The sequence below is a fragment of the Nerophis lumbriciformis genome, linkage group LG10, assembly GCF_033978685.3.
Source record: "Nerophis lumbriciformis linkage group LG10, RoL_Nlum_v2.1, whole genome shotgun sequence".
In the NCBI taxonomy this organism is placed as follows: Eukaryota; Metazoa; Chordata; class Actinopteri; order Syngnathiformes; family Syngnathidae; genus Nerophis; species Nerophis lumbriciformis.
In genome coordinates, this window is record NC_084557.2 from 12,835,613 (window position 1) to 12,861,462 (window position 25,850).

Here is a 25,850-nt window from a genome sequence, read left to right on the forward strand (position 1 = left end):
AGAGATGTGACATGAGTAGAGCTGAAGAATTATGCTAAATAAAGAAAATAATAATAAATCTAGCCCTATTATATTTTAATAAATACAAAAATTGCATTGCATTTCAAATTAAATGCAAGCAAACACACTTTAGACCTGCGGTATGTCATTTACTGTACTTTAATGTGTGTGTCTTAGCGGGGGGGGAAAAAACATTGACCCCAGTGAAGAGTAATAAGTTCTGACTAGTAGACAGCAAAAAGTAACACAACAGTAACACACCACCATTAAGAAGTGTGTCAACAAAGAGTCCAGTATGTCTGAAAAATGACCACGCTAACGCTCGTGTACACACACCAGGATGCAGATACCGGCAGAGCAGTCTTTTTGGGAAGTGATGTCAGAGGTCATGCTGGGTTTGTGTGTGTGTGGGTGTGTGTGGTTGGGGGTGTGGTAGAGTGAGGATGTTTTGGGGTGTGTGTTGTGTCATAGATGTGTGAGCTGTATAAATACTGGTAGACTGGGATGCACACTGATACAAGATACTTGATGACAACAAGCTTCATTATCTATCATGGGTGAGTATCTATCTATCTACAGTATATATATATATATATATATATATATATATATATATATATATATATATATATATATATATATATATATATATATATATATATATAAAAACAGTATATATATATAAAAATACAGATACATATATACCTGTATGTATATGTGTATATATATATATATATATATATATATATATATATATATATATATATATATATATATATATATATATATATATATATATAAGGGCTGTGAATCTTTGGGTGTCCCACGATTCGATTCAATATCGATTCTTGGGGTCACGATTCCATTATAAATCGATTTTTTTTTTTCAATTCAACACGATTCTCGATTCAAAAACCTTTTTTTTTCCCGACTCAAAAGGATTCTCTATTCATTCAATACATATGATTTTAGCAAGATCTACCCCAGTCTGCTGAAATGCAAGCAGAGTAGTAGATTTTTGTAAAAAGCTTTTATAATTGTAAAGGACAATGTTTTATCAACAGATTGCAATAATGTAAATTTGTTTTAACTATTAAATGAACAAAAAATATGACTTATTTTATCTTTGTGAAAATATTGGACACAGTGTGTTGTCAAGCTTATGAGATGCGATGCAATTGTAAGCCACTGTGACACAATTGTTCTTTTTTTTATTTTTTATAAATGTCTAATGATAATGTCAATGAGGGATTTTTAATCACTGCTATGTTGAAATTGTAACTAATATTGATACTATTGTTGATAATATTCATTTTTATTTCACTACTTTTGGTTTGTTCTGTGTCGTGTTTGAGTCTCCTCTCAATTGCTCTGTTTATTGCAGTTCTGAGTGTTGCTGGGTCGGGTTTGGTTTTGGAATTGGATTGCATTGTTATGGTATTGCTGTGTATTGTTTTGTTGGATTGATTAATTAAAAAAAACAAATTGGTTTTAAAAAAATGAGAATCAATTCTGAATCGCACATTGTGAGAATTGCGATTCGAATTCGAATCGATTTTTTCCCACACCCCTAATATATATATATTTATAAATACAGGTATATATGTATGTATAACCGTATGTTTTGACCTGTTAGCTGTCATTATGGATGTGGATCCAAAATGTCGTGAGAACAATTCAGCTCACCACACCAAGGACATCGATCGAGAGCGCTTGATTGTGCGCCGGGGTCAGCCCTTCTCCATCTCGGTGCATTGCTCCGAGTCTTTGCACCGTGACCACCACCTGGCACTGGTCCTCCATCTTGGTGAGTAGAGTCCGATCTGCAAAATATTATAGCTCTTATAGGTCTTCTTAATTGAAGATGGAACGCAGCTGCCTGCAGCAGTGAGAGTGACGCGTGCGCGAGCGCGCTTGGAGGTGCGCTCAGCGCGGCTCCCAGATGATTGCGCACTGGTGTGCGTCTGGGCCGTGACAATGAGTTGGGAAATTGTGTTGGATGTAAATATAAACGGAATACAATGATTTGCAAATAATTTAGATATAGAGATAATTCATCTTACTTAGATTTCAGTTTTTGCAGTTTAATATTTCGCAAAAAAATATGTGAAGCAGAGTCTATGCCTAATATTAGGCAAATCTGCACAGTGGTTTTGCTTACTTTGTGTAGACTTTTGTTAGCAGTGTGAACATTTACAATTTAGAGTGGAAGCAATTGGAAAAAAACTGTAATTACCTCTTGCTGAGCTTTTCTTCCTGTCACTCACACACACACCAGCCAACCTGAAGAGACCTGCTGAAAGAAAGTGTGTCGGAAGTCACACGACCCCAATGACTTTGGTCTTGTGATGTAAATACATGAACGCGTTGTCATACTTCCCATTGGTTCTTCAGGCAAGCGAGGGGAGAAGGTGATCAGAGTTGAGAAGGAGCGCAGCAGCAAAGAGGGATGGCGCTTCACGCAGGAGGGAGACCACAATGGCGTGCTGTTGACTCTACACAGCCCGGCAGACTCCATCGTCGGCCATTACCGTCTAGACATGTTGCTGATGACTCCTGATGGACGCGTGTCGGAGAAGAATGAGAAGATTGACTTCCATCTGCTCTTCAACCCGTGGTGCAAAGGTGAAAGCTGTTCAGTCTCCAAAATGTTGAAAGAGCCATATTGGACCAAAATTACAAAAACTAATCTGTATGGAGCCGCAAAAAAATAAAAGCCATATTACATACAGATAGTGTGTCATGAGATATAAATTGAATTAAGAGGACTTAAAGAAAACTAAATAAGCTCAAATATAGCTACAAATGAGGCATAATGATGCAATATGTAAATACAGCTAGCCTAAATAGCATGTTAGCATCGATTAGATTGCAGTCATGCAATGACCAAATATGTCTGATTAGCACTCCACACAAGTCAATAACATCAACAAAACTCACCTTTGTGGATTCATGCACAACGTTAAAAGTTTGGTGGACAAAATGAGACAGAAAAAGAAGTGGCATAAAACACGTTCTAGAAAGTTATACATGTAAACAAACTACGGTGAGTTCAAGGACCGCCAAAATTAGTAGGACAAAACGGCACTCGCCAAATACTGGAATCAGTGAAGCATGTTTAATACAAACAGTGTGATTTATAACAATTAGGGAGGTTTGTGTCATGTTTGTCCTCCTGAGTGACACAGCCCAGATGTGCATTTTCATCCGTATGGTGTTTAGTGATATCACTACAAAAGAAGAGCTATTAACATTACTGCCCATGAAAGAACAGACGCGAGGAGAGGACATATTTCAGTCGTTTAAAAACTTTGTGGAGAAAACTCAGCTCCCAGTGTACAAACTGATGTCTATCACCACGGATGGAGCTCCCGCAATGGTTGGCCGCTTGAATGGATTTATTGCCAAGTGCAGGCAGGACGATGATTTCCCGGACTTCCTAAATTACCATTGCATAATCCACCAACAAGCGTTATGCGCTAAAATGCTCAACATGAAGGAGATCATGGATGTTGCAATGAAGATCGCCTGTTCTATTCGCGCCAGATCTCTTCAAAGACGGTTATTTCGTGCACATCTGGAGAAGGCTGACTGCGACCACTCTGAGTTGTTGCTGCACACTGACGTGAGATGGCTTAGTCAAGGGAAATTCCTGCAAAGATTTCGAGAGCTCTGTCCAGAGATTAAGGAGTTTTTCCGTGTAGCAGCTGGACATGCAGAATACACGCAACTAAAGGACGGTCAGTGGCTGTTAGACTTGGCATTTTTAACCGATCTGACCAACATGTTGAATGATCTTAATCTAGAGCTGCAAGGAAGAGACAAAACAGTGATCAATATGATCAGCTCAGTTAATGCTTTCAAACGAAAGATGAAACATCTCTCCTCAAAGCTGCAGCGCCATGATTTGGCAAACTTCCAGAACCTGGCGTCAGAGCTGGAGATGCAAGGGAAGGCCTGTGTGCAACTTGACAGTGCACGCTACACAGAGCAGATTGACAATTGTCTGTCAGAGTTTGACAAACGCTTTCAAGACTTTTCTTTGCTCAAGCCAGTTGCTACATTCATGTGCTATCCTTTTCGGGAAGATGCTGAGGTTGATTCCCTCGCATCACAAATTGCAACACTATTTCACCTGAACTCTTCTGGAGTGGAAGATGAGATTTTGACACTGCAAGCCGACATTGAGCTGAAGTCCAGAGCTCATGGACAGTTCTGGAACTTACTCACAGAGGTAAAGTACCCCAACATCAGGAAATGTGCTACCTCCTTGACTGCATTATTCGGCTCCACTTATTTATGTGAGTCAGCCTTTTCCCACATGAAGATCATTAAGTCCAAGTACCGTTCCACCATGACTGATGAACATTTGGAAGTGTGCTTGAGGCTGGCTGTCAGCAGCTACTGACTGATTCAATTCAGTGCAAGTCATCAGAGTAAACTCGGGTAATGACAAAAAATGTACATAGTTAATTGTGTTGTGTTGTGCAATATTGGCTCATGCGGTTATGCATGTACATCAACATACATTGTTGATATAAAGAATCCTCAATATATTTAGAAATAAATATATGTTTTGCATTTTTGTAGTAGGTACATCATTTTGACTTGATCATTTTATAAGTAGCTTGCATGCTGAAAAAGTGTGAGCACCCCTGATTCTTGTATTATCATTAAACACCTTTAATTTATTAACAATATTAACTATATGTGTTAAACATGCTTGCATTATCATTAAACACCTTTAACTTGTTAACAAAAACATATATTTCATAAATAAGTAAATATAAATTATATATATGAATGAGGTAGATCCCCACGACTTGATCAATTGAAAAGTAGCTCGCCTGCAGAAAAAGTGTGAGCACCCCTGGTCTAGCCCTAAAACACAACGGCAGGGACTGGGATGGCGGGCATATCAGGAACCCCCCCGCCCGCCCCCCCTCCCCAAGTTTCTGGACGGCAGCTCTATCATCTGAACCATGCTGCTCCATATTCAATCATTAATAGAATATTCCAATGCAAGTAATTTTCTATGTTGTTTATAAAACGAAGGTCTCAGTTGGTGGTTCTAGCTTCTTACCACCACATCAGCTCAGGGTCAACAAAAAAACAAAACAAGCTGTGGGTCCCAAATGACCCCCAGCCCAAACTTTGGGCACCGCTGAGAGTTTCCCAGTAGTCATATTGTATAAACTACCCTTCAAAATGTAAAACACTGGACAAGAAGTGAGTATTTAGTGCAGGGATGTCAAACTCCTTTTCACATCGCAGTTATGGCTGCCATCAGAAGGCCGCTTTTAACAGTGAATAATTTACAAATTTGTCTATGCATTTTATTATTAAATGTATTTTTTTACGTACGCTGTAAAAAAAATAATCTAAAAAATCTGTATATTTCACAATAAAATTCTGGTCACCATGTTTTTAATGCAAAATCTACAGATTTAAAAAAAAACATATTACAGTAGATGCTTATTTACCATTTTAAAATTTACGGTAAAATACCGGCAGCTGAGTTGCCAGAATCTTACTGTAAAATTTAAGGTAGTTTGTTCAACATATTACTGTAAATAGAAAAACAGTACCACTGTTAATTTTCAATTCTGGCAACTGAGCTGCGAGTTTGTTACCGTAAAATAACTGTGGTACCATTTTTCCATTTACAGTAACAACAACCGGAAATTTTACAGTAAAAAAAAAAAAAACAGTGGTAGAGTTATTATCAATTTACAGTTTTCAATTTAATATGCTGTAAAAAAAACATCGTAATTTTAACATAACATCTGTTGTCCTTTTGACAGCGTACAATTTGATGGATAATTTGCTTTGAAACCATAAGTCAAGCAGATATTGAAGTATTAATTTTTATTTTAACAAATAAAAATGTGTGTAAACTGTGGTAATATATTATTTGTTGCAATATTGCAGAATATTAACATTTAAAAGGCATGCAATTTCATGTAGTGCATATATATATATATATATATATATATATATATATATATATATATATATTTTTTTTTTTTTTTTTTTTTTTTTTTTGTCAAAATATAAGTACGAAAAGATAAGGTACTTCATTGATGCATATTTTTCTAGGGCAGGGTTCGGCAACCCAAAATGTTGAAAGAGCCATATTGGACCAAAAATACAAAAACAAATCTGTCTGGAGTCGGAAAAAATTAAAAGCCATATTACATACAGATAGTGTGTCATGACATATACATTGAATTAAGAGGACTTAAAGGAAACTAAATGACCTCAAATATAGCTACAAATGAGGCATAATGATGCAATATGTACATATAGCTAGCCTAAATAGCATGTTAGCATCGATTGGCTTGCAGTCATGCAGTGACCAAATATGTCTGATTAGCACTCCACACAAGTCAATAACATCAACAAAACTCACCTTTCATGCACAACGTTAAAAGTTTGGTGGACAAAATGAGACAGAAAAAGAAGTGGCATAAAACACGTCTTAGAAAGTCGGAGAAAGTTATACATGTAAACAAACTACGATGAGTTCAAGGACCGCCAAAATTAGTAGGACACAACGGCGCTCGCCAAATACTCGAATCAGTGAAGCATGTTTTATATAAACAGTGGGCTTTGTAACAATTAGGGAGGCTTGTGTCATGCTTGTCCTCCTACAGAAACCAAATTAAAACAAAAATAGATTTTTTTTCCCCTCATCTTTTTCCATTTTTCATACATTTTTTAAAAAGCTCCAGAGAGCCACTAGGGCGGCGCTAAAGAGCCGCATGCGGCTCTAGAGCCGCGGGTTGCCGACCCCTGTCCTAGGGCCATATAAAATGATGTGACGGGGCCAGATACGGCCCCCGGTACTTGAGTTTGTAGTTGATTGGGTTTTGTAATTGATCTTTTAGATGATACGGTGCACCTCAGCGAGGAGAAGCTCCTTCAGGAGTACATCATGAATGAGCATGGAATGATTTACACTGGCTCATGGCACTCCATCAGAAGCATCCCTTGGCATTATGGACAGGTGCGTTGGCATGCGTGTGGTACGTCACAGCAGGGTGACAGCAGACACTGTCCACCAGATCTTAAATCCTGACAGTTGGACGGAGGAAGCTTCTGGAAGGAGAGTGTGAGAGTGGAAGCAGACCGCACAAACAAGAGCGTCACCCTTCGCAGTTAGATGGGAAAATGCTTGCTTTCCGTCATCCTCCATTGTGTCTCACACACTCACTACCGTCCTTCTGTTAGTTTGAGGACCACGTGATGGACATCTGCTTTGAAATCCTGGACAACTCCAATGATGCCTTGAAGAACCCGGAGAAGGACACGGAGCACAGATGGGACCCCGTCTATGTCAGCAGGATCATCTCTGCCATGGTACGATGAACTAAAGAACGTTTCTATCACGTAACGGAACAGATGCCTAATGTTGTGTGACTTATCCAGGTGAACTCCAACGGCGACAGGGGTGTGTTGGCGGGCCGCTGGCATGAGCCGTATTCTGACGGAGTCCCGCCTAACCGATGGAACGGCAGCGTTCCCATCCTCCAAAAGTGGAGCCGAGGCAGGGCCAGGCCGGTCAAATACGGCCAGTGTTGGGTCTATGCTGCTGTCGCCTGCACAGGTGAGTCTGAGGGCCATCACCACACCCATTTTTGTAGACATAGCACAAGCGATCGGTGAGCTTCATTGGTTAGTCTACATCAGCACACACAGCAGTGACTAGTTCAGCATGACAGTCTTTAATCTGCCGACCATTACATACCACATCAGTGATTGCTTGGACATTATTCGTTGATCTGTGTACAATTCATTGGTCAGTCTACATGTCAATCATAAGATGACATGTCCTTCATTCTACAATGGCCAGTATACATGTCATGTGATTCATTCCTACATGTCAATCATAGGACATAGGGCTGTTGATTGGTCAGTCTACATGTCATGTCCTTCATTCTTCATTAGTTAGTCTAGATGTCACGTGATTCATTCTTCATTGGTCAGTCTACATGTCACGTGATTCATTCTTCATTGGTCAGTCTACATGTCATGTGATTAACTCTTCATTGGTCAGTCTACATGTCACGTGATTCATTCTTCATTGGTCAGTCTACATGTCATGTGATTAACTCTTCATTGGTCAGTCTACATGTCACGTGATTAATTCTTCATTGGTCAGTCTACATGTCACGTGATTCATTCTTCATTGGTCAGTCTACATGTCATGTGATTAACTCTTCATTGGTCAGTCTACATGTCACGTGATTCATTCTTCATTGGTCAGTCTACATGTCACGTGATTCATTCTTCATTGGTCAGTCTACATGTCATGTGATTAACTCTTCATTGGTCAGTCTACATGTCACGTGATTCATTCTTCATTGGTCAGTCTACATGTCATGTGACTCATTCTTCATTGGTCAGTCTACATGTCACGTGATTCATTCTTCATTGGTCAGTCTACATGTCACGTGATTCATTCTTCATTGGTCAGTCTACATGTCACGTGATTAACTCTTCATTGGTCAGTCTACATATTATGTGATTAATTCTTCAATAGTCAATCTACATGTCATGTGTTTAACTCTTCATTGGTCAGTCTACATGTCACGTGATTAATTCTTCATTGGTCAGTCTACATGTCATGTGATTAATTATTCATTGGTCAGTCTACATATCATGTGATTCATTCTTTATTGGTCAGTCTACATGTCATGTGATTCATTCTTCATTGGTCAGTCTACATGTCACGTGATTCATTCTTCATTGGTCAGTCTACATCTCATGTGATTAAGTCTTCATTGGTCAGTCTACATGTCATGTGATTAACTCTTTATTGGTCAGTCTAAATGTCACGTGATTAATTCTTCATTGGTCAGTCTACATGTCACGTGATTCATTCTTCATTGGTCAGTCTACATGTCATGTGATTAACTCTTCATTGGTCAGTCTACATGTCACGTGATTCATTCTTCATTGGTCAGTCTACATCTCATGTGATTAAGTCTTCATTGGTCAGTCTACATGTCATGTGACTCATTCTTCATTGGTCAGTCTACATGTCACGTGATTCATTCTTCATTGGTCAGTCTACATGTCACGTGATTCATTCTTCATTGGTCAGTCTACATGTCACGTGATTAACTCTTCATTGGTCAGTCTACATATGTGATTCATTCTTCATTGGTCAGTCTACATGTCATGTGATTAATTCTTCAATAGTCAATCTACATGTCATGTGTTTAATTCTTCATTGGTCAGTCTACATGTCACGTGATTAACTCTTCATTGGTCAGTCTACATGTCACGTGATTAATTCTTCATTGGTCAGTCTACATGTCATGTGATTAATTATTCATTGGTCAGTCTACATATCATGTGATTCATTCTTTATTGGTCAGTCTACATGTCATGTGATTCATTCTTCATTGGTCAGTCTACATGTCACGTGATTCATTCTTCATTGATTAGTCTACATCTCATGTGATTAAGTCTTCATTGGTCAGTCTACATGTCATGTGATTAACTCTTTATTGGTCAGTCTAAATGTCACGTGATTAATTCTTCATTGGTCAGTCTACATGTCACGTGATTCATTCTTCATTGGTCAGTCTACATGTCATGTGATTAACTCTTCATTGGTCAGTCTACATGTCATGTGATTAACTCTTCATTAGTCAGTCGACATGTCATGTGATTAATTCTTCATTGGTCAGTCTACATGTCACGTGATTCATTCTTCATTGGTCAGTCTAAATGTCACGTGATTAACTCTTTATTGGTCAGTCTACATATCATGTGATTCATTCTTTATTGGTCAGTCTACATGTCATGTGATTAATTCTTCATTGGTCAGTCTACATGTCACGTGATTCATTCTTCATTGATTAGTCTACATGTCATGTGATTAACTCTTCATTGGTCAGTCTACATGTCATGTGATCAACTCTTCATTGGTCAGTCTAAATGTCACGTGATTAATTCTTCATTGGTCAGTCTACATGTCATGTGATTAACTCTTCATTGGTCAGTCTACATGTCATGTGATTAATTCTTCATTGGTCAGTCTACATGTCATGTGATTAATTCTTCAATAGTCAGTCTATATGTCATGTGATTAATTCTTCATTGGTCAGCCTACATGTCATGTGATTATTTATTCAATAGTCAGTTTACATGTCATGTGATTAATTATTCATTGGTCAGTCTCCATGTCATGTGATAATTCTTCATTGGTCAGTCTACATACCATGTCATGTGATAATTCTTCATTGGTCAGTCTACACATCATGTCATGTATTCTTCATTGGTCCGTATATTTGTCACTCATAACACAATGATTGATACTCACTATTCATTGGCAAGTCCATGTGTCAGTCAATACACATAACAGTCTATATGTCATTCAATTTACTCTTCATTGGTCAGTCTGTGTATCAATCTATATCACAAAGGACTAGTAAAGCGTATTACTCACTCTTCATTGGTCAGCGTACGATACATGTCATTAGGTCTTCATTGGCTGGCCTTTGAGTCAGTCATTACAGATAGAAACTGTTACATAACACTAGTTATTGGCTGGGCATCGCACTCACTTTTTAATTGGTCAATCTACAGGTCATTCCATTCCTCCATTGGTTACAGTCTCTGAGGAGATGCAACACTATTGATTGGTCAGGCAAATCATACGAGTCATTTAAGTGTTAATCATTACACATAATTACAGTTAAAGTACCAATGATTGTCACACACACACTAGGTGTGGCGAAATGATTCTCTGCATTTGACCCATCACCCTTGATCACCCCCTGGGAGGTGAGGGGAGCAGTGAGCAGCAGCGGTGGCCGCGGCCGGGAATCATTTTTGGTGATTTAACCACCAATTCCAACCCTTGGTGCTGAGTGCCAAAAAGGGAGATAATGGGTCCCATTTTTATAGTCTTTGGTATGACTCGGCCGGGGTTTGAACTCACGACCTACCGATCTCAGGGCGGACACGCTAATAGAGATGATAGGTCGGGGATACACTGACTCTTAGTCAGGTCGCTCTTGAGAAAGAGATGTCAATCTCAATGAGTCTTTACCTGGTTAAATAAAGGAAATTGATAGTTGATGTTCATCGGGGTGTGGATAAAGTTCCCTTCTGCTGTGTGTTTATTTACAGTGCTGCGCTGCCTGGGTATCCCAACACGCACCATCACCAACTTCTGTTCTGCCCATGACACCGATGGAAACCTTTCTGTGGATTCCCTGGTTAATGAAAAACTGGAGAGCCTGGATACGAGTGGGAAGTCAGACAGCAGCTGGTAGGTCAAGAAGCACAAACACACATCACCTAAATCTTACAACCTGTTCTAACTGCTCTGTTAGGAACTTCCACTGTTGGGTGGAGTCCTGGATGAACAGAGTTGACCTCCCAAAAGGAAATGATGGCTGGCAGGTTTTGGACCCAACCCCTCAAGAACTAAGCGATGGTACATTCCAATTATTTCTTAACTGTCCAGCACTATCGAGTAAGACGATTTGAACCTTTTCTTTGTTATTACATGTTTGTAACTTGCTGTAATGCACCTATATCAGTGACGTGCAGTCACTAGAGGCAGGTGAAGCGGGGTCTCACGTGCCATCATGGAAAGAAAAAAAAAGTAAAAAGAAAAAAATTAAATTGTTATATGTATCCAGTGGTTATACTATACAGTTATTTTCCATTTAACGTCACCAGTTTTAGATAATTTTTTATTCAAAATCGCAGAATTTTCACATTTGCCGTTCAAATACTGACATACTTGCCAACCTTGAGACCTCCGATTTCGGGAGGTGGGGGGTAGGGGGGGCGTGGTTGGGGGCGTGGTTACGAGGGGAGGAGTATATTTACAACTAGAATTCACCAAGTCAAGTATTTCATATATATATATATATATATATATATATATATATATATATATATATATATATATATATATATATATATATATATAAAAGAAATACTTGACTTTCAGTGAATTCTAGCTATAAATATTTATATGTATTTTATTATATTTATATTATTATATATATATATATATATATAAATAAGAGAAATACTTGAATTTCAGTGTTCATTTATTTCCACATATACACACACATAACACTCATCTACTGCTTTACGGTAGACGAAAAGGTGACTGCTGTTGTTGTGTGTTGTTACCGCGCTGGGAGGACGTTAATGAAACTGCCTAACAATAAACCTACATAAGAAACCAAGAACTCGCCCTCGATCATTCTACAGTTATAACGTGATTGGGCAGGCACGCTGTTTATATTGTGGGAAAGCGGACGTGAAAACAGACTGTCGACACGTCACTCAGGTCTGCCTGAATTTCGGGAGATTTTCGGAAGAAAATTTGTCCCGGGAGGTTTTCGGGAGAGGCGTTGAATTTCGGGAGTTTCCCGGAAAATCCGGGAGGGTTGGTAAGTATGAATACTGAGAAGAGACTTGCGGTGAGTCAGCAGCCAGTTGAGGCACGTCACTGAGTTGAGCCTCACCATGGATTGCGCAATGACTCGGCTAACTGCTGGCCTGCTGTGCAGTGAGACCGTATTGCTATATGAATTATATTACACATTTCCATAGTTTAGTTAGCTGAGGTATATAATGTACAGTGTATTTTGTCAACAACTGTATGTGTGTAACGTATTTCTTGTGCTGAGCAATCATAAAACTGCTGCGAAGACGCACTGTGTGAGGCTCGCAGTAATCCCGCCTCCTGGTGGTAGAGGGCGCTAGTGATCCCAGGGAGCATTTCTGCGACTGCTTGGCTGCAGAAGAAGTGACAACAAGCAGAAACAGTTAGCAGCGATTGTTTATTTTTTCCTCTCGCCTGGACTATTAACATGGAGGATTACATATCTAAAATAAAACAGTTTTCTAAACTGGACTTCCAATCGAAGCAGGAGGTAATACTTAAAGGAAGATCTCCATCGAGACAGAGAGACTTTTAAAACTGAAGAAAGATAAGGAAGACTTCTATAAACAAGTTATCAATGCTTTTGTTCAAAAAGAGCTGCGTATGGACTTCATTTATAAGTAAAGGTAAGACCATAATAACGTTTTTTTTTTAATTAAATGTGCTTTTTTGTGTGCTACAGTTTGTATGTGTAAAGTTAAAGTTAAGTTAAAGTACCAATGATTGTCACACACACACTATGTGTGGTGAAATTTGTCCTCTGCATTTGACCCATCCCCTTGTTCACCCCCTGGGAGGTGAGGGGAGCAGTGGGCAGCAGCAGCGCCGCGCCCGGGAATCATTTTTGGTGATTTAACCCCCAATTCCAACCCTTGATGCTGAGTGCCAAGCAGGGAAGAATGCTGGTATGAGCTTTTAAACATAACCCGTTAACTGCCGCCAATCAAATGGTGAATAAGATACTCTTTAGGGTTCATATGTTTGTAAATCTGACTGTGATGAAGTCAGTGCCTCACCAGCCATCAACCTCACCGACCTCTATCCTCTTTCCTGAAGTTGCTATTTTGGAATAAAGTGACTTTTTGTCACACAGGTGAGTACTGCTGTGGTCCATGTCCTGTCACGGCCATCAAGGAAGGAAATCTGGGCGTCAAGTTCGATGCTCCGTTCATATTTGCTGAGGTGAACGCCGACATCATCAAGTGGATGGTCCGGAAAGATGGTCAAAGACAGAAGGTGACTGCTTCCACTTTTTCATCAACATCCATTTACCACCAGTTAGCGTTCACAAATGTTTCACATAAACATCCGTGGCGGTAACAGCAATGATGACGCTTATTTTTACAGCTCAATGTGGACCAAAACAGCGTCGGAAGGAACATCAGTACCAAAAGTCCCTTCAGCGACCGCAGGGAAGATATCACTCTCCAATACAAATATCCAGAAGGTAAGTGAATCCAATCTATACTGAGCTAATTTTACTGCTCAAACGATCCATGATGAGTAGACCGATAAAGCATACTTTTATAGTCTTTTGAAGTATCTTCATTCATTTGTCTATAACAGTGGTTCTTAACCTTGTTGGAGGTACCGAACCCCACCAGTTTCATATGAACCCTTCTTTTGTGAAAAATAAAATGTTTTTTTTTTTCAAATTCAAGAGAAAGTTATATGTTTTTGGTAACACTTTAGTATTGGGAACATATTTTAAGTAACAAAGACTTAATTTAGAGTTATTTGGTTAGGGCCAGGGTTAGAGGGTTAGGGTTATAATAAGGCCATGCCGAATAAGGCATTAATAAGTACTTAATAATGACTAGTTAAGAGCCAATATGTTACTAATGTGCATGTTAATAAGCAACAAATTAATGGTGAATATGTTCCCCATACTAAAGTGTTACCATGTTTTTTTTACTGGTGCATAAAATGAACCGTGCATGAACATCACCTTGTTCAAAGAACAAAACCAACACAGTGCATAAACTCACAACAAATTACACACCTGCAAATCATTCTGACTTCTGCTGTTGCCGTATCCGTAATACGCCGATAGGGAGAAGTTTTTATTTACACGATGAGTCGGGTGTGTTTTGACCTCCGCCGAACCCCTGAGGCCGACTCACCGAACCCCTAGGGTTCGATCAAACCCAGGTTAAGAACCACTGGTCTATAAGGACAAACCATGTGTAGACTAGTCAATCAACCACTACAGTATCTACATATGAAATATTATTTCTATATTGGGGTATGTTTAGACAGCTACAGTGATTTTTGTTGGGTTTTTTTTAACAGAAAAAACTAGATTAACACACAAACACTTTTTATTTTGCGTACACATCATTACCTAACACCACTACACTTATATCATATTACTAGCTAGGTATGAAATTGTAGTGCATGGTTTGAGATAGGAAAAAGTAGCACCATCTGGTGGACAGATATATAAAAACTAGGGGTGTCCTGATCCAATATTGATATTGAATATCGGTCCGATATCAGCAAAAAACAAACAAAAAAAATGATATCGGCATCTAAAATCTCCAATTTAAGCTCCAGTACAAGCACACTTGCAGCGTGTTTACTTGTGCAAAGATGGACAACCAACATCTAAATGTCCTCCAATGAGTTCTCAAGTTTGGTCTTTTCTTGTATTTTAGGGAAGTCGTTTACAAAAATGTAAACATGATAAGCTATGGGCTACCAGGAGCTAGCAGCTACACAACAGCTAAGCACACAATAGCACACAAGCGAGACATACGTAACAAGTGTCCCAATTAAACAATATTGCAGTCTAAAACACAACATTTGTCAGTATAAACGGATATCAAATATCCATCCATCAATCCATCTTCTTCCGCTTATCAGAGGTCGGGTCGCGGGGGCAGCAGCCTAAGCAGGGAAGCCCAGACTTTCCTCTCCCCAGCCACTTCGTCCAGCTCTTACCGGGGGATCCCGAGGCGTTCTCAGGCCAGCCGGGAGACATAGTCTTCCCCGTGGCCTCCTACCGGTTGGACGTGCCCTAAACACCTCACTAGGGAGGTTCGGGTGGCATCCTGACCAGATGCCCGAACCACCTCGTCTGGCTCCTCTCGATGTGGAGGAGCAGCGGCTTTACTTTGAGCTCCTCCCGGATGACAGAGCTTCTCACCCTATCTCTAAGGGAGAGCCCCGCCACCCGGCGGAGGAAACTCATTTCGGCCGCTTGTACCCGTGATCTTGTCCTTTCGGTCATAACCCAAAGCTCATGACCATAGGTGAGGATGGGAACGTAGATCGACCAGTAAATTGAGAGCTTTGCCTTCCGGCTCAGCTCCTTCTTCACCACAACGGATCGATACAGCGTCCGCATTACTGAAGACGCCGCACCGATCCGCCTGTCGATCTCACGATCCACTCTTCCCTCACTCGTGAACAAGACTCCTCCACTTGGGGCAGGGTCTCCTCCCCAACCGGGAGATGGCACTCCACCCTTTTACGGGCGAGAACCATGGACTCGGACTTGGAGGTGCTGATTCCCATCCCAGTCGCTTCACACTCGGCTGCGAACCGATCCAGTGAGAGCTGAAGATCCTGGCCAGATGAAGCCATCAGGACCACATCATCTGCAAAAAGCAGAGACCTAATCCTGCAGCCACCAAACCGGATCCCCTCAATGCCTTGACTGCGCCTAGAAATTCTGTCCATAAAAGTTATGAACAGAATCGGTGACAAAGGGCAGCCTTGGCGGAGTCCAACCCTCACTGGAAACGTGTCCGACTTACTGCCGGCAATGCGGACCAAGCTCTGACACTGATCGTACAGGGAGCGGACCGCCACAATCAGACAGTCCGATACCCCATACTCTCTGAGCACTCCCCACAGGACCTCCCGAGGGACACGGCCGAATGCCTTCTCCAAGTCCACAAAGCACATGTAGACTGGTTGGGCAAACTCCCATGCACCCTCAAGGACCCTGCCGAGAGTATAGAGCTGGTCCACAGTTCCACGACCAGGACGAAAACCACACTGTTCCTCCTGAATTCGAGGTTCGACTATCCGGCGTAGCCTCCTCTCCAGTACACCTGAATGAACCTTACCGGGAAGGCTGAGGAGTATATCAAATATATTTGGTTGAATATGTGTGGATGTGAGTGTGAATGTTGTCTGTCTATCTGTGTTGGCCCTGCGATGAGGTGGCGACTTGTCTAGGGTGTACCTCGCCTTCCGCCCGATTGTAGCTGAGATAGGCTCCAGCGCCCCCCGCGACCCCAAAGGGAATAAGCGGTAGAAAATGGATGGATGGATGGATGATACAAGGTCTCCAAAGGAGATGCGTATTAGTCCAATAGGCTTCTGCAGAGTATCAAATAACAGTGTTTAATTTAATAAATTATTGTGACCACTAAGTGTCGCCAAAAACAATTAACAAGCTGCAAAAGTATAAGTGTTATATTAGACTTTATCAAAACTTTTCTACCATTCCACACTAAAATGTAATACAATTATGTACTATATGATTCATTCTGATATCATGATATTGTGGGAACACTGGCACAAAAGAGGCGGGATCAAGTCAACATGAGCATTTTTCAGTGTCAGAGGTAGCATCACATCATCACACTAGATGACGATGCAGAAATCCTCGAATTATCTGATGGTTACATGAGAATCGACATCCATACAGTATGTGAAAGCGAATAATTGCTACGCGGACAACCAATGGAGTGATTTTCTGGTACAGGCAGTTTAATAATGCACTATTAAGGTCAAATTTGTGTCTTCTTCTCAGGTTCTAAGAAAGAGAGAGAGATCTGCGAGAAGGCAGGACGTCGAATAACAGAGCCGACCACTGAGAGAGAAAAACCAGGGAAGCTGCAGATGACAATCAAACCCACAAATCCTCTATTTGGAACAGACTTTGACGTCGTTATTGAGGTATTCAGACGTTGATGAACGACTTCATGAATGAGTTCATTATTGGCAGACTTACAAGACTGTGTGAAAGTCTTGACGCACTACGAGCTTCCTTGATTTATGTCTGTGTCGATCTTAGTCACCCAGGTCATGGTACTCTGGTTGAATTGAGGCAACTGGACCTTTCTTGTTTGCTGACGTTTCACATTTCGTTCTAAAGACTTCTTCAGTTGTAAAGTTTTTGGTGTCTGGTGGGTTTGTCCCCTGACGATGGTCACAATAGGGTTTTTGAAAAGATGTAAAAAGACAGTATGTCTAACTAAAGAGGCTCTAACCTGTCCAGACATCTCTCCCCTCCAAAGATAGACTCATTCCAATTTATGGAAAAAAAACTTATTGGAAAGATAGATTTTAAAGGCAATAATTGCATGTATTTCTTATAATTATAAAAACACACCAGGACTATTCAACTAACTTCTTTTGTGGGCCACATTTCCAGAAAGCCAGGGACTGTGGACTTCTACATTTATTATTATTCTTGTTTTGTATATTCCCAGGAATCTGCGTGCTTTGCAGTGGACTGATCAATGACAAATTAATACCATGACAGACTAAACGATGTAGAATGACAGACATGACATGTAGACTGAGTCACTGACCAATGAAAAGTGACTGATCAGTCATTGGTCTTTTGTGTTATGACATGTAGACTGACCAAACAATGAATTTCTAGAAAGCTAAGGACCTTTCACTAGTATTTATAGTTCATATATTTCTGAGAATTGGTGTCCTTTGACAGTGGACACTTGATTTTTGTCTATTTATTTTTGCTCGAGTTACGAAATTTGGAGAAAAATAGCCATCCAGTTTTTAAGGACCTAATCCTAAATCAGTCTACATCAGGGGTTATTTACATTTTTGACCTCAGGGCCAAACTTTTCCACTACCCACTCAAATATTACACTGAATTAGTAACCTTACTCTTGATTTTAATCGTATTTAATAATTATATCTGACCTACTTAGAGTTTAACAGGTTACCAACCTTGTTACCATGAATTGATTAACGTGGACCCCGACTTAAACAAGTTGAAAAACTTATTCGGGTGTTACCATTTAGTGGTCAATTGTACAGAATATGTACTGTACTGTGCAATCTACTAATAAAAGACTCAATCAATCAATCAATCAATCAAAGTCAAATGGTACAAAACTATGTGTTATTCACAAATATTATTGTTTATTTACTGTAACACATAAACCTTAGGCTTATGTCAGGTTGATTAGAAAAATAAGTTTTAACCAAATATACTGCAAAAGAATGGACTCATAAATAACTGATGAAAAATAGATATATACACATAATTATGTAGTGCTAAAATAAATCAACTAAATTATTAATAAATATGTTTATTAACTAAACTGTCAATAAAATCTAAGTGCAAATAAAAATACAGCTTCACCACTTAAGTCATAATTTTTGCACAAAACTTCTCTACTGTATGACTTTAGCCCCAGACTTCTTCTGTTTGTTTGGGATTGTCATTACTGCCACAAGTGGTAGAAAAGTGTATTGCAACCGAGTATCTCCGCGGCCCATACGGACCACAGCTGAGAAACAGCCATGTGGTTAAGAAACACTGGTCTACATGACAGTGCTTTTGGGAATCGGCAGCAAAAATTTTGGCTTCTTCCAATTTTTTTTCATAACTGAACTCATGGGCTTGGCTGGTGTCATTCCCGGGCCGCCCAAATAATAAAAATACAAAAATTGTATTTTTTTTTTTTTTTCAGGAGATTATTCCTCAAGACTTTTTGCATGATACAGTTCATAGAAAATAACACTCTGGAGTGAATTGTTTGTCTGCAGTTGAAAAACAACGGCGGCGTCGAAGCTCACGCTCAGCTGACCATGCTAGCCATGGCTGAAACTTACAACTGTATACACCGAGGGGAGATTGAGAGGCAAACCAAGAAGGTCAGCGTGCCTGCCTACAAAGGTTGGTGAAAAATCCCACCAAAATAGACTTTTTTTCCTGATACGTCAGATTTTTTTATGAAACGTTACCAACGTACGTGTGTGTGTGTGTGTGTGCTCAGTTCACAAGGAAGTGCTGCGCGTGCGCTACAATGACTACGCCAAGTGTGTCTCGGAACACCATCTGATCAAGGTGATGGCCCTCCTGGAGGCCCAAGGAGAGAATGAACCCAACATGGTCGTGGTCAAAATCCCTCTCATCTTGCCTGAGCTCCTTGTAGAGGTGGGTGCTTGCTGACAAGGTGCAAATATGATGTAGCGTATTTTCCGGACTATAAGGCGCAGTTAAAATCCTTTTTCCCCCCTCAAAACTCGACAGTGCGCCTTATAACTGTGCCTAATGTACGGAATAATACTGGTTGTGCTTACCTACCTTAAAGCAATTTTATTTGGTACATGGTAAAATGATAAAGGTGACCAGTAGATGGCAGGCACACATAAGAGATACGTGTAGACTGCACTTTGATGGCAATATGACTCAAGTACGTTCCATTGAAAATATAGAACATTACACACGGCGCTTAAAAATCAATCAAAATGTTTTAGTACGACTTTGGTAAGCTATGAAGCCGCACCGCATGATGGATTGTGCTGTGCTTCAACATACGAGTATTATTATGTGTGTGTATAAGGTAAGACATTATCTGGCGTTTTGTTTTGCAATATTATGCAAAAGCAACTTTTCTTACCTTCTGTACCTGCTGATCTAAATTTGGGATCTGCATAAGTCCTGAAAATTTGCACGCGTCCGCCTTTGTAGTCCGTGAGACGCCGTAGTCGATAAGATTCTTCTTTTTATGGGATATTCATCCTCCTCTGTTGCCATTTGTAATAAAAAAGTAGTGTAAAGTTCTTACTTATAGATATCTGTCAGTAAACTCGCCATGAAAGCGCTAAAACATACCGGTGTAGTGAGTTTACATTATTCACCCAAGGAACTTTAGTTATTAGAGAGTTCCGGTCGGACGGTTTTTCACGGGACACATTGTTGTTTCCGGATGAGGAGATGCTGCTCCGTTATTGATTTAAGTAAAGTGTGAATGTCATTAAAACAGTTAGCTCCATCTTTTGACACTTCTTCCACTCCCGTCCTTGCACGCTACACCGCTACAACAAAGATGACGGGGAGAAAACCGAAGGTGAGCCACGTAAATAAACGGCGCATCCGGTAGCGACTGTCAGAAAGCGACTTGAAGATGATCTGTAAAACATCATCTATGCCACATTTTGACCAAAGAACCACCATTACATGTTATGTAGACCACAAGGAAGTGTTGAACATTTCGGAAAAAAAAAATATGACTCCTTAATGCGCCTTATAATCTGGTGCACCTTATATATGAAAACAGATCAAAAATAGACCATTCATCGGCGGTGCGCCCTATGGTCCGGAAAATACGGTATGTAAGACACCAAACATAAAACTGTACACGGTAAAATGGACATACAGTCGGTATGGGAACCCGAATCCTGGTAGTGTAATGGTACTTGCAAAATGCCCTTTTCTTTTGAATTTTGACAAAAGCTAAAGACTAAAACAAAAACAAAAACAAAAACAGTGGCTTTGCAGCTGTTAATATATCACAAGTAAACGGCAGTCTACCCGAGTTGACTTGGCAAGAATACATCCTGGACAGGTCACCAGAACACCTAGGACCAATCTATGGACCATTGAACATCCACAAATACCCTAACTTGCAAGTTTTTAAGACGGTGAAAGTGTGAAGCACCATGAGCAAACCAACACTACCAAATGCAGTACATGCCAACACAAACCCAGAAACTCCTGGCTGTGAAAGAGACGTGCTAACCACACAATCCACCGTGTTGCCCATGTGCACTCTCAAAACAACCATGGTGGATAAGCATTGGGTGTGCATGTGTAACGGATGCCTTCGAGTGTAAACCCCACTTACAAATGCCTAAAGAGCTGTGTTGGACAATGAGTTGACACCTTATGGCCTTTAGCTAATTGGCTGGTACTGCTGGAATAAGCCCGTGTGCAGTAAGGCGCTGGCGTTCTCTCCAAAATGGAGTCACCAGTCACATGCTTATTACAACAGTTTGGGTTTACAACCATCCATCCATCCATCCATCTTCTTCCGCTTATCCGAGGTCGGGTCGCGGGGGCATCAGCCTAAGCAGGGAAGCCCAGACTTCCCTCTCCCCAGCCACTTTGTCCAGCTCTTCCTGTGGGACCCCGAGGCGTTCCCAGGCCAGCCGGGAGACATAGTCTTCCCAACGTGTCTTGGGTCTTCCCCGTGGCCTCCTACCGGTTGGACATGCCCTAAACACCTCCCTAGGGAGGCATTCGGGTGGCATCCTGACCAGATGCCCGAACCACCTCATCTGGCTCCTCTCGATGTGGAGGAGCAGCGGCTTTACTTTGAGCTCCTCCCGGATGGCAGAGCTTCTCACCCTATCTCTAAGGGAGAGCCCCGCCACCCGGCGGAGGAAACTCATTTCGGCCGCTTGTACCCGTGATCTTGTCCTTTCGGTCATAACCCAAAGGTCATGACCATAGGTGAGGATGGGAACGTAGATCGACCGGTAAATTGAGAGCTTTGCCTTCCGGCTCAGCTCCTTCTTCACCACAACGGATTGATACAGCGTCCGCATTACTGAAGACGCCGCACCGATCCACCTGTCGATCTCACGATCCACTCTTCCCTCACTCGTGAACAAGACTCCGAGGTACTTGAACCCCTCCACTTGGGGCAAGATCTCCTCCCCAACCCGGAGATGGCACTCCACCCTTTTCCGGGCGAGAACCATGGACTCGGACTTTCAGTTTGGGTTTACAACGCAACAGAAATCCCATTTGGGTCAGTGTAAACATGGTTATACTGCAAATTGGTTTGTACAACAAATGTGGTCTGATCTCTTGCTTAGTAAACTTAGTAAGAAAGTAGAGCTTCACGAGAATTCACTAGAATTCAAATTCACCTGCAGTGTGAACAAGACCATAGAACGCATATACTGTAGACACACGTTCATGACGACAGTAGGGTTGTACGGTATGCCGGTATTGGTATAGTATCGCGGTACTCATGAATCAAAAACGGTACTATACTCTGTTTGAAAAATACCGGTTCCCGGGCATGACGGCGCGTCGTCACGTCGTGACATTGCTGGTTTTGCGAGCAGAGGAGCATGTTCGGCAGCGCACAATCACGGAGTACTTACAAGCAGACACAGTGTGTAGACAGAAAAGGGAGAACAGACACAATTTGGCCTAAAAACTAACGATAAAAGTGAAGTTACAACACTGAAATGCCCTCAAGGAAGAGGTGTTTTAAGACGTGGCTAGCTAGTTAGTGTCATGACTTGGTCCTGGGTGTTTGCTTTTCCGGAATGCAACGGAAAGTTGGCTCGGGCGAGACGGGAATGTGAGTACATATTTATTTAATATTATCAAAAAAAAGAACAAACTAAAGGTGCGCACAAGGCGGAAGTACAAACTTGACAAATGAAATAAATACATGCACGTGGGCAGAAACTGTGAACAATGAAACAAAAAAAAACTAACTGTGGCATTAATAAACAAAAAAACTTACTTGGCTTGGACTAAAGTAGCAGCATGAAAGATGGACATGAAAACAAGTGTCAGGAATGTGAAGAGCATAAATGTGGGATGTCGCCAGAACGACAAACTGAAAACAATGAACTTAAATACTATAGACATGATTAGTGAAAGCAGGTGCGTGACTCAAAACGTGAAACAGGTGTGTGACGTGACAGGTGAAAACTAATGGTTGCTATGGTGACAAAACAAAACAAAAGTGCACAAAAAGTCCAAAAACAAAACCGAACATGACTAAAACAAAACATGATCACACAGACATGACAGTTAGCGGCTAACGTCCATCCGCAGTCTGCAGTGTTTTAGCTACTTCTAAATCACTAATCCTTGCCTCCGTGGTGACAAATAAAGTGAGTTTCTTACAAGTATCATCCCTGCAGGACGAGGAATAGCTAAACATGCTTCACTACACACCGTAGGAGGATACGATAGCTAACCGCTAACAGCAAGCTAGCACCCCTGAATGTAAACAAATGCCATGGGTGGCTCTACACCGTAATGATACCAAGTACAGGATCGAATCTAGTTGATACTACTATGATTACATCAATATTTTTTATCGTCACAAAATCTTTTTTTCCTTTTCTAAAAATTCATATTATGTTTATAAACTCAGTAAATTCGTCTCTGGACACTTGAGGACTTTGAATATGACCAATGTATGATCCTGTAACTACTTGGTATCGAATCGATACCTAAATTTGTGGTATCATCCAAAACGAATGTAAAGCATCCAAACAACAGAAGAATAAGTGATTATTACATTTTAACAGAAGTGTAGATGGAACATGTTGAAATGAAAAATAAGCAGATATTAACAGTAAATGAACAAGTGGATTAATAATCCATTTTTACAGCTTGTCCCTCATAATTTTGACAAAATAATAGAATGATAAATGACACAATATGTTGCTGCATATGTCAGCAGACTAATTAGGAGCATTTGTTTGTTTACTTACTACTAAAAGACAAGTTGTCTAGTATGTTCACTATTTTATTTAAGAACAAAATTGTTCTTCGATTGCAATAAGAAATATATGTTTAATGTACTGTAAGATTTTTTTGTTAAAATAAAGCCATAATGACATTTTTTGTGGTCCCCTTTATTTAGAAAAGTACCGAAATACATTTTGGTACCAGTACTAAAAAATTGGTATCGGGACAACGTTTTAATCCAACTTGAGTTTAGTTCTCTTGGTGTTGTTCCTTTATCAGGTCAGGTGTGAACACAAAAATGGAACTTGGGTGCAGAACATTACCACTTGATTCCAAACAGACTCTGGTGTGGTTTGGATTGTGGTGAGAAAACAATCCAACCAACACCAGCCAGCAATTCCCGATCAATCGCCCCGTAATTTAGCTGTGATCAGTCCAGGGTGTATCTGCCCCTTATCCTATGAATCAAACTGGATAGACATCTGCCTCCCTGTATCCTCCATAAAAGCATAACTTATCAATCAATCAATGTTTATTTATATAGCCCTAAATCACAAGTGTCTCAAAGGGCTGCACAAGCCACAACGACATCCTCGGTACAAAGCCCACATAAGGGCAAGGAAAAACTCACCCCAGTGGGACGTCGATGTGAATGACTATGAGAAACCTTGGAGAGGACCGCATATGTGGGTAACCCCCCCACCTCTAGGGGAGACCGAATGCAATGGATGTCGAGTGGGTCTGACATAATATTGTGAGAGTCCAGTCCATAGTGGATCCAACATAATAGTAAGAGTCACTTGTATTTCTGCAGATTCACGGGCAAGCCGCAGTTAACATACCGTTAAAAGCCTCAATCTCCTTCACCAACCCTCTCCCGGTGCCACTGAAGAGGGGTCTTTTCACTGTGGAGGGGGCCGGCCTGGTGTCTCCCTCGGAGGTCAGGATGAAGTAAGTACCGACTACTTTTCACTTCATGGATGGATGAAGCTGAACTAGATTGACGGCACTTAAAGTCACCTTTTCTGTTGCAGTGGTGAAATAGGTCCAGGCCAGAAGGTGAGCGTCAAGCTCACCTTTACACCGACTCGGACCGGAGCGAGAAAGCTCCTGGTGGATTTTGACTCCGACAGGCTCAAAGATGTACGGGGAGTCGCTACAGTTTTTGTTGAGAAGGGTTTACTCTTATACTGAGTGAGCTTAGACACAAACATGTACTACTACTGACTATTATAGTGTTTACTAACAAGCATTGAACTACGCTTTAGCTTCCAAAGGCAAACAAATCAAGAAAATCTAAGCTTTTCACTTACATTCCATTTGAAGGCATTGAGTTTTGCATATAAAAATCACCACTGGCCCGATATTTAATGAATAAGAAGGATTCACTCGAGGGAGTACTTGAGGGTGCTCCCCCGGGTGATTCCCTCGTTCTACTGGGGGACTTCAACGCTCATATTGGCAACGACAGTGAAACCTGGAGAGGCGTGATTGGGAAGAATGGCCGCCCGGATCTGAACCCGAGTGGTGTTTTGTTATTGGACTTTTGTGCCCGTCACGGATTGTCCATAACGAAGACCATGTTCAAGCATAAGGGTGTCCATATGTGCACTTGGCACCAGGACACCCTAGGCCGCAGTTCCATGATCGACTTTGTAGTTGTGTCATCGGATTTGCGGCCTCATGTTTTGGACACTCGGGTGAAGAGAGGGGCGGAGCTTTCTACCGATCACCACTTGGTGGTGAGTTGGCTGCGATGGTGGGGGAGGATGCCGGACAGACCTGGCAGGCCCAAACGCATTGTGAGGGTTTGCTGGGAACGTCTGGCAGAGTCTCCTGTCAGAGAGAGTTTCAATTCCCACCTCCGGAAGAACTTTGAACATGTCACGAGGGAGGTGCTGGACATTGAGTCTGAGTGGACCATGTTCCGCACCTCTATTGTCGAGGCGGCTGATTGGAGCTGTGGCCGCA

The 25,850-nt window shown here is 41.0% G+C and overlaps 1 protein-coding gene across 1 annotated transcript; it reads left to right on the top strand.

Moving 5' to 3' along the window:
* Positions 1-1,641: 1,641 nt before the first annotated feature.
* On the top strand, positions 1,642-25,378 carry LOC133612647 (protein-glutamine gamma-glutamyltransferase 2-like). The gene is made up of 14 exons (XM_061970257.2): positions 1,642-1,807; positions 2,395-2,625; positions 6,891-7,009; positions 7,234-7,362; positions 7,432-7,609; positions 11,149-11,290; positions 11,355-11,458; positions 13,524-13,666; positions 13,778-13,877; positions 17,199-17,344; positions 19,193-19,322; positions 19,423-19,583; positions 24,694-24,830; positions 24,914-25,378. Exons 1-14 carry the CDS (start codon positions 1,645-1,647, stop codon positions 25,071-25,073), a joined length of 2,043 nt encoding a protein of 680 aa, XP_061826241.1. The 5' UTR covers positions 1,642-1,644; the 3' UTR covers positions 25,074-25,378.
* The last annotated feature ends 472 nt before the right edge of the window (positions 25,379-25,850 follow it).